Source organism: Anarrhichthys ocellatus, unplaced genomic scaffold, assembly GCF_004355925.1.
Source record: "Anarrhichthys ocellatus isolate YVR2014 unplaced genomic scaffold, GSC_Weel_1.0 scaffold19, whole genome shotgun sequence".
Classification (NCBI taxonomy): Eukaryota; Metazoa; Chordata; class Actinopteri; order Perciformes; family Anarhichadidae; genus Anarrhichthys; species Anarrhichthys ocellatus.
Genome location: NW_022280049.1, coordinates 4,548,236 through 4,557,719, shown reverse-complemented (window position 1 = coordinate 4,557,719; position 9,484 = coordinate 4,548,236). Strand labels below are relative to the sequence as shown.

At 45.5% G+C, this 9,484-nt stretch overlaps 1 protein-coding gene across 2 annotated transcripts in view; it reads right to left on the bottom strand.

Moving 5' to 3' along the window:
- cyfip2 (cytoplasmic FMR1 interacting protein 2) overlaps nt 1-9,484 on the bottom strand; it is a 19,889-nt gene that overhangs the window by 4,255 nt on the left and 6,150 nt on the right. Inside the window, exons 4-26 of one of the 2 annotated variants that reach the window (XM_031857687.1) lie at nt 8,889-8,966; nt 8,669-8,770; nt 8,345-8,526; nt 8,158-8,254; nt 6,886-7,014; nt 6,681-6,785; nt 6,489-6,577; nt 6,085-6,322; nt 5,766-5,918; nt 5,053-5,192; nt 4,750-4,897; nt 4,212-4,365; nt 3,962-4,118; nt 3,782-3,878; nt 3,626-3,702; nt 3,407-3,515; nt 3,198-3,317; nt 2,897-3,096; nt 2,730-2,817; nt 2,462-2,605; nt 2,200-2,290; nt 987-1,117; nt 7-540 (exon numbers count right to left, since the gene is read on the bottom strand). In XM_031857687.1, the coding sequence (XP_031713547.1) occupies nt 526-540; nt 987-1,117; nt 2,200-2,290; nt 2,462-2,605; nt 2,730-2,817; nt 2,897-3,096; nt 3,198-3,317; nt 3,407-3,515; nt 3,626-3,702; nt 3,782-3,878; nt 3,962-4,118; nt 4,212-4,365; nt 4,750-4,897; nt 5,053-5,192; nt 5,766-5,918; nt 6,085-6,322; nt 6,489-6,577; nt 6,681-6,785; nt 6,886-7,014; nt 8,158-8,254; nt 8,345-8,526; nt 8,669-8,770; nt 8,889-8,966 (2,844 nt within the window). In that variant the 3' untranslated portion in view covers nt 7-525. Of the gene's footprint in view, nt 1-6; nt 541-986; nt 1,118-2,199; nt 2,291-2,461; nt 2,606-2,729; nt 2,818-2,896; nt 3,097-3,197; nt 3,318-3,406; nt 3,516-3,625; nt 3,703-3,781; nt 3,879-3,961; nt 4,119-4,211; nt 4,366-4,749; nt 4,898-5,052; nt 5,193-5,765; nt 5,919-6,084; nt 6,323-6,488; nt 6,578-6,680; nt 6,786-6,885; nt 7,015-8,157; nt 8,255-8,344; nt 8,527-8,668; nt 8,771-8,888; nt 8,967-9,484 lie in introns of those variants that run through there. The other variant, XM_031857686.1, reaches the window with a different exon arrangement.

Genomic DNA, 9,484 nt, shown 5'->3' with positions numbered 1-9,484 from the left:
CACACACACACACACACACACACACACACACACACACACACACACACGTAATCCAAACCAACATACGCACAAACACCCAATACTCACACAGGTCAGTGCAGTCAGACAGAAATGGTAAAGAGAGTGACAGCTGAGTAGTGTTACGTAGAGCACAAACACCCAGAACCAAAAGAGCGTATGGAGGAAGAAGTGCAGAGTTTAGCACAAGACCGTATCAACAACCAACCAGAAATACTGTATATGATCACCTCTTCCATGGAAGACAAGGACTTAAAAGATGCTATACTACAGTAGCCAGATGTGTGGTTGCTGTTTTTTTGTTTTTTTTTCTTTAAATACATACACTTACTTTCCTTAAAAAATAGTATTTTGTCTCTTTGCTTCCATGGCTGGTTGGAGGTGAAACTGTTTGTGCCAAACTAACATTGTAGAAGAAGAAGAAGAAACAGAAACACAGCAGCCCAAACCAATTAAGAGATAGAAGAGAAAAAGACATTCAGACTCTGTGTTATTTTAAGATAAAACCTAAATCCTTACCACCTGTGGGAGTTGCCAGCGTGTAATGAAAAATAGAGTTGCATTTCAGAAGAAAAAAAAAACATCAAAAATCACACATATTAGGGGCCACCAGGACCGGGGGCCTGAACGTTTCTGTCCGTCTTATTTGATTTAGGATGCGAATCAACATCGTAAATTGGGCAGAAACCTCCAGGCACCCAGGGGTTTTTGGTCACCCACAGAAAAACATGGCAGTCAAGACAGCTACACAGTAGTGGACCCTGAGCACTGAGCATAGGACCACAGAGGGACCAACACTGGAAAGGTTGGGAAAGCAGTGGAATAAAGGAGGGACAGCTGATATGGCAAGGATTAATAATACATAAATAGCATGTCAAAACAACAAAGAAAGATAAGATATAGGGCCAGGGGTTTCATACGGTGATACATAGTAAGCAGGGAAATGGAAACTAAAGGAAATGGCTTACCAGAGCTTGCTCGATGAGCAGGCAGAAGAGGATGGCATTTCCCACCTCCCTTAAGCTCTGGAAGACATCTGTCTTCAGCTCTGCATATTCAATGATATCCTTGAGCTGATGGTGGAAGAACTCCAAGATACCTGCGATGGCAGAAACGGCGTTAAATTCACATTTTTGTAAAAAAGAAAAAAAATCTATTATTGAACCTCCTTTTTTTTTTTGATCTCTAAAGTCAAACCTGCAGCCGAGCAGTAAGCAGCCGCTAAGACCTCATTATGTCATTGATAATCTATCGCTACCAGGATGAATCTGTGGGAAGTCAGCGGGTCTAACCGCTGACCCACATTCGGTCCGAGCATCAGGCCCCGAGGCGGGAAGATCGTTAACTGCGGACAGTGAGATCACAGGCAGCAAGCCAGGTACAGAAATGAGTGTACAGAACATCAGTAATCTACAGATTACTGAGCGCTCCTCGTAAAAGGATATCCCATCTGACTTCGCTCTGATCTGCACGCACAGAGCTCCAGCCAGATCGCACAGAGGCAGGTGAGGAAAGACACTGAGACGCAAAGTAAGTAGGCAGAAAAGTAGAGCTTCTTTTACGCTTTTGAAATAGGACACTTATGTGTGCCTGCTTTGAATTTTAAAGCATTTCACCTATCCCAAATTTGATTACCATTGCAGCAGAGTTGCTATTTCCCCCCCCGACCGTGTCCCCAATCGGCTCATTTTACACCCCTCCTGCTTCTGCTTTACAATGCCGGCTGTTTGATTCTTCTTGATGTAGTGGTTTATATGTTGTCAGCATTTTCTACGGCTGGCTCTGTGCTGCAAATGTTTAACTGCGGCTCCAAAGTAATCTGTTATTTCAGTAATGGCTCCAAGTCCCCGACTAAGCTCAAAGAGGTAGCATGGGCACAACATTCGAGAGCGGTTGGCAAGGAGGTGGACTGAGCTAGAATTAAAATGGGAACGCGTGGAAGTGAAGTGCCGACTGTAGCAAAAAAATGAACAACAAAAAAAAAGTTGCGCATTAATAGTAATCTGACTCAAGTGGGGTTCAGGTTTCAGGTAAATGACTTAATGCACTTCTGTCTTCAATGTGTCCACCACCCTTCTAATGCATCCAAAAGTAATGAACAGAATAAAGACTGATGTTATAAACTGAAATAACCCCGCAGGCTCTTTATTCACTCCAACAGTGGAGAGACTGGGAGCTCACCTGGAGAGCCATACTCGTGGCGCGGCAGGCGGCAGATCTTGGGCATGACTTCTATCAGGGTTTTCACGTACTGCAGGATGGTGCCCTGTAACTGCAAAAAGTGGACACGGAAGATAAATAGAAATACAGCAGATGAATGGGAAGAGAGGGCACAAGGAGAGAAGAAGAAAAAGAAAAAAAAAAAAAATCACAGAAAGAATCCAGCAAACTGAGGAAGGGAACATGTTTTTAAGGGTGGAAATGGAAAATGGAAGACGAATACCAGGCTCTTGACAATCTTGAGCAGCTCCTCCATCACCACAGCAATGCCTTGGTAACCAAGGAGACGGCAGATGGTCTTGAAGTGGGGCGGGCCGACAAAGTTCCTGTAGGAGCTGTATATGTGGGAGTAGGCAATGTTCAGAGGCTGCGAAAGAGAGGAAGAGAAGCCGGGTTAATCTGGAGCAGTAGGGAGACGGGTTTCCTCCACACATTCTAATTCAAGAATCTTTGCTGCACGATAAAACTCAAAGTCATCAGTGGCGCCATACCTTGGACCCATACAGGTAGTAAGGCTGCACGTTAGCTGGCTTGTCTCTTTGAGGCTCCTGGGTGAAGGGAATGGCTGTGCGCACAAAGCTGAAGAGAAAACCACGTTTTTTAAAAACAAACAAGCTATTAAAGAAAATCTCTGCGACCGTACACCGACAACACCGACCGGTTGGTGGATCCGTTGTAGCAGTAGTTGGGCAGGAAATCGAAGTTGAGCTCCCAGAAGACGTGGAGCGTGATTCGTCCGTAGGGAGCGGAGACGTTGTGGTTGGCCTCGCGGAACATGGCGTCGAAGCTGTCCAGGGTCATGTGCTTGCACAGGAGCCGGTGGGTTAGTCTGTTGATCTCCAGCAGCCACTCCAGCTCCTGTTGGAGGAGGGATACAAGGATTTGAATGAGGAAAACACACAGTTTGATGAGGATATGAAAGGGGGAAAGCTCGGCTTTGTTAGCGTGCATCATCTCACCACTATGGAAGTGAGGTCCTCGCTCTCAAAGCGGCTGATGGCATGGTCCAGGGACTTGTACATCGCCGCCGAGATCCTCTGGGTGATCAGACGGTTCAGGTCAATGGAGCGACCTAGCAGCTGCAAGAAACCAGGAGGAACGGTTAAGAAATACAGTAGAACACACAAATAAGTTGCCAAAAAAAAAGGTACAGGAGCGACAGAGGTACCTGCACGTGTCTCTGTTTGAGCAGCGTCTCGTAGCGGTTTGACGGCGGGTACGGGATGATCACGCCATAGTTTTTACACTCCGCTCTGAAGCGCTTGTCTAGGAGGACGCTGTGAAACACGTAGCACGTGATGTATTAGATGAAGTTCAGGAGGACTGCTACAATATCTGGAACTAATTCCAAACGTAGAGAGAGAGGAAGTCACTTCTTCTACTGTACCTTCCAGCCATTGCTTTGTAGTAGGCAAATATCTGATCTGCCAACTTGTAGACAAACTGGTCAAAGCAGAGGTTTACCTGAGAACAAGAAGAACACTATGACGGTGCGCTGCATTTGAATCGTACGTGTATTCAAGTGATGGTCTTAAGACCGTACCTCGGCCTCGATTTCATCATACAGGAACTGCTTCTTGAACTTGGTGAGAGCGTAGTAGCCGCTGTCGTTGTACAAGTCGAGAGGATACAGCACATATCTGGAGGAGGGGGGGGAATGGTGGTTATAACGCAGTCCGTTTTCTCAAGGTACAAAACCCAAACAATGGGAGTCTTGTCTTACTCCATCATGGAGGGCTCCTTGGTCTCCAGGATGTGGTCGGTGAGGATCCAGGGCATGGACATCTCAATGGGGAACTGGATCCTGCGACCCATGGTGAGCTCCAGGAAGAACTCTCTGAACCACAGCTGGGACAGGTCACAGCACTGCTGCAGGGCCTCTGGACAACACATCAGGTCATTTTTACAAGAGCTGCTTCAATATGACCTTATTTTCTTACACGATGCGATCGATGCTGACAGCTTCTACTCACCGCTGAAGTTGAGCAGGTGTGTGAAGAAGAAGGAATGTTTGTGGAAGTCTTCGATGGCCACCACTATGGGTCCGTCCAGACTGCTGCGGAGAGTCTTCTTAGACCCGCTCTTGTCTGCTATCAATGATTCCAGCATGGTGCGCACCATGTACAGCTGCAGAGGGAAGACAAAAAGGTAAAGAGGTGAAAACGTTCCTCGCAGCACGTTTCAGGGTGCTCATGAAATCAACCATTGTTAATAATTTGCCACCACATCATTAAACATGACTCTGACTATACTTTGCATATAGTACAGAGTCTTTTCAAGAGAAGGATTTGCACTATTTTGGGAGGAAAAGGAATGTGGAAATGATTTTTAACCTTCAGAATAAAAGCCTTGGACATACAGTAAATTTAGAGTTATTCAGCAAGTCAGAAGATATGTGAACGTTACAGCTACTGTGATTCCAGTACACAAGTTCAGACGGGAATGTTTTCAGTGAAACATTTCGTTTTCACTATTCTTTCCCCAAGCACCCTGATCCATTCCACGTCTTACCTGTGTGCTGGAGGGTCCTACAGCCCTGCGGGGCACTTTGATGTCAAATCCACCTTTTGGGTCCTTCTCCCCCCTCAGGCAGGGGTCATTTGGGGGTTCCCTCACCCCATCCCAGTCACACACAGTCTTACGAATGGCCTGAAGAACACTACAGACGAAGAAAACAGGATTATAGAAGTTCTTTAGGTCTTTAAGGGTAAAAAAAACACAAGAGATTAAGTTTAATGTACATTTGATCAAATCATCATTGTGTGCGTGTGTGTGTGTGTGTGTGTGTGTGTGTGTGTGTGTGTGTGCGTGTACCTAATGAGGACGTTCTTCTTCTTGCGTACAGCCTGGCGCAGAGGCTCTCTGAGGGTCATCTGGGCAAAGTCCTGCAGCGCTGCGTAGATGGTATTCCTGATGGCCTGGTTGAACACGGACTCCATTCGGCCCATCAGAACCTGCACAGTTCATTACACAGCACCGTGATCATCATCGTCATCTCGGTCACGAGGGCTACTACTCAAGACATCAAGAGGGCTACTACTCAAGACACCACTCAGCTCTGAATAATAATGTGTCTCTCATGTGGTTATCAACAAAAGGTTCCATTACCTAGTTAAAATGCTGACATATACTGTACACACCTTTATTAATTAATTAACTCCTCAAAGAATAGATAGAGCCAGGCTAACACTTTCCCCCTGTTTTCAGTCTTTATGCTAAGCTAAGCTATCCGGCTTCCGGCTCTTGCTTCATATAGACACATACGAGTGTGCTTTTGATCTTCTCATTTAACCCCGAGCTAGAACGAAAATAAGTGCATTTCCCAAAATGTCAAACTATTTTTTTAAGGTGAACAATGGAAGACATCAAAGATGTTTGGTGCACAGCTTGTCATGTGACAATTTTCGGACTAAATAAGCTGCATATCCGTTCACATATGCACAGAGAACACGTCCGTTGGCCATCAGCTGTTAAAAGCATGAATAAAAGAGCTACTCAACACCCGCCGGGGGTCACCGGTGTTTTACCTGCAGCCCTTTGATCATAGCAATGACCTCCACCAGGGCAAATTTCTCCTCACTGGTGTAATTGTATCGCGTGGCTCGTTCGTACTCCTCTGCTGTGCCTGGACAGTCCTTGTTACAGAATTTATCCGTGGGATGGACCAGCTTCCAAGAGTACTGAAATAGACAGGGAGAGCTATAAATACATCAAACCTACAACGATCAATTTCAAAAAACGCAAAACTTTTCATACCTAAAGCCCCAGGCATATTGACTGCTGCACAAGCGGTTTTTTTTCCCCCCAAACACGCAAACACAAAATCGACCCCTCGCTTTGACTCACAACTTCCATGACGTGCGTGCTCCACTTGGACAGCAGCTGCAGACCCCTCAGAGCGAGGTCGAACAGCTCTCTGTACTCCTCGTCGGACTTCTGGCTGTCCAGGCCCGAGCCCGTCACCACTTCGCTGTTGCTGTAGCGCGCCAGCTCCGAGATGAAGCGGATGTGGTCCTCCCTGATCTGCACCATCTGCTCGCACAGGTTGTACTGTGGCGAGATGCTGCTCTGGGTGCACGTCCACCTGGGCACAAAAATGGAAAAAGGGTGGAGGCGGGCGGGAGCAGATGGCGCGGTGGTCAGGGACGGCTGGTTTTGTGCTCGACAGCATTTCTGTACACTACGTGTGTGTGTGTGTGTGTGTGTGTGTATATATATATATATATATATATATAGACACTTCCTCTTACTTGGACTTGTTTTCTTCGTAGTGGGCACTTGTCTCAATGTAGCGGGACAGCTCTATCTGCATGTCTCCGAACAGTGGCACCACTTGAAGCTGAAAAACACAGGGGGAAAAAAAAAAAAAATGTCTCACACTCAAGTCACGCACACAAACACAACGCTGGATGAAAGAGATGCTGAAAAAGCAAAAGCCTTACTTTGAAGAACTTGTCAATCTTGCTCAGGTTGATCCTCTTTTTGGCATCCAGTTTATAGATGTTACTCACGTTCCCATCCATCAGGTACAGACCAAAGCCCATCACCTGACACACACAGAGAGAGAGGTGGTTTTGGGACGTTTAGCCGTCTAAAGATCACAATGGTGACCGTTCTAGGTTGGCAGCAGGAAAAAGGTGCGTTTACCTTAAGCAGCATGTGTTTCTCGCTGGGCGTCAAATACATCTTGTTCTCATAATAGTCGACACAGATGTTGACAATGTCGGCCAGAAGCTCCTCGTACCCAGGAATGACCTCCAACTGTTGCTGCAGGCACTACACACAAACAGAAGACCGAACAACAGGTCACCTTCACACAAATTCATCTACAGCAGTAGATGGGCAGAGGACGTCTTCGGGGGGTTTCTTTCTATTTGTGCCGAAAAAAAGCTTCAAAGCCTCAAACGCAGCACACAGTGACATCTTGTGGCCAAATGTATAACATCATCCTGCAAGCACTACAACTCCTACATATGAAGTATAATAGCTGACACACAACCTTAATGCACCGTATTGGTGTAGTGTAGGGTTGCGAGTTGCAATGCGATTATTAAATGAGCTTACTCATCTTATTGCACTGGCCTGTTACTTGGTATTAGATGGAAATGTTCTCATACTTGTGAATATATCTGTCTGGTGTACATCTCAATATTCCTCTCTTCTTGTCCCATGGATGTGCCTATCACAACTTTAAGTGGTAAAACTATGAAACGGAATGAAGCGCTTTCTGTCGCGGTGGTTTCCTCAGTTGACACAATGTATTGAAAGTGCTTCAGAGCTGCTGAACCGTTCGGCCATCTATAATTTACAGAAAGGGATTATTCTAGCAACTTGGGGTTCAGTGTCTCACTAAAGGACACTTCAACACGCCGACAGGAGGAACTGGGGATCGAACCGCCAACCTTGTGGTTTAAGGACAATCCGCTCTCGCACACGTCAGTAAATATTATTTTCTGCAATATTCCAAAAAACAATGACACAATCCTATTGGCTTTTTGTCGAGGGAACTAGTGTGTTAAATATCGGGGTTGGCCGACAAAAATACGTCATCCCTGCTCCACTCTTATCACTTCACTATATCTCTGCAGAGCAAATAGTTGTTGGCTGCTATAATAATGCTCTAAATATCAAATTTAGCAACTGCCAGTTTAACAGTCACACACAAAACAATCTTACAAATAGTCTCATTCTCATCTTTCTTAGCATGTTGCTGTAAGTCTGCATTATTACAAACTAAAGGCCATTTTTTTCCACAAAGACACACTGAAAAATCAGCCTTGAAACACCTCACAACAGCAGCACGGCGTACAAAATGTCTCACTAATTGAAACAGTCAGCCTTCCGTCCTCCCATGTCCTTACATAGTCGCACATTTTTACACCACATGTTGTAAAGACAGTCTGGAGTCTGCCCACGAACCTGAGTGATCCTGTTGTGGTTGGCTAAAAACATGGAGAGGTTCTGGGACTCCTGGATGGACTGAGGGTCGGCCATCTTCCTCAAGAATTGAGCAGCCCTGGAGGCAGACGAGGAGAGAGAGGGAGACGTGAACTTGGCTCGACCTAAACTATTCTACATGAGGATTCCTTCATTTATGGTTCGCTACCTTTTGTAGGCAGAGTGATCATTCTTGACGCTGCACTTCATGTTCTTCAGCTCGTCCAGCACCGCAAACATGTTAATAAATTTGCCCAGAGTGAGCAGGTAGGCCTCAGACACGAAGTCCTTCCTCCTCTCAGCGTGACACAGACGCTTCACTTCGCTACAGAAACGCTCTATGGCTTTACGCTGTGAAGACGAGCAAATCAGGAGATTGTTAGAACTCAAAAATAAACGTTCTGTGTCCCAAAAGACACCAAACAAGCAAATTCTGAATTCATTGTATGAACCCAATTGCCGGCTTTTTTTCTCTCAGGCAGCCGGATCTTACCTGGAAGTACATGAACTTCATGAGCTTGGTGACTTCAGGTTCTAAGACCTCCACCGTTTTCTCATAGATCTCCACTCTGTTGGGCTGCTCGTTGCATTTCACCTAGCAAACACAAGAGGGAGCCATCGAGCGGTTTGATTTTGCAGCAGCAGTACAGCTTGTTAAATTCAGCTAATTCATACAACATTATAGTTTGTTTGCAGGGGGGGGGGGGGGTTACCTGGGGAATGGCTCTGGAGCAGCTTCTCCAAGTGTAAAGCATCACAGCGTACTCGTGTCCTTCCTCCAGCATCTCATTCTGCACAAATAATACAGACAGAATAAAACTAAATCAATGCACAGTTACAGGAAATGTTCAACTGGCAAAATCCTTTAATTCCTTGCATCACTTTCTTGAAAAGAACAGTTCACCCCAAAATCAAAAATACATATTTGATATTTGTTAGTCTGGATTGTTTTGGTGCGAGTTGCTTAGTTTTGGAAAACATATACAATATAAAGGGATATAATGTAAGAACTGTTTGAAAGAATAGTTCCTTAACGAAACTGCTCACAACAAGGCATGTGAATTATATTGAGTAACCTGGTCATGATTTCTGGAAAGAAACATTGCCGTTTAGTTTTTTGACAGGCAGACGTCTCTACGGCCGATATCTCCAAAACTAGGCAACTCACACCAAATGTGTGTTGTTGGTTTTGGGATGAACTGTCCCTTTAAGGCACTTGACAGTACAAAATATTTCTAACTTCTCAGACGAGTCACATATTCCATGGATGAATGGGGCTCGATAAATATTTCAGCGGGGGGGGGGGGGG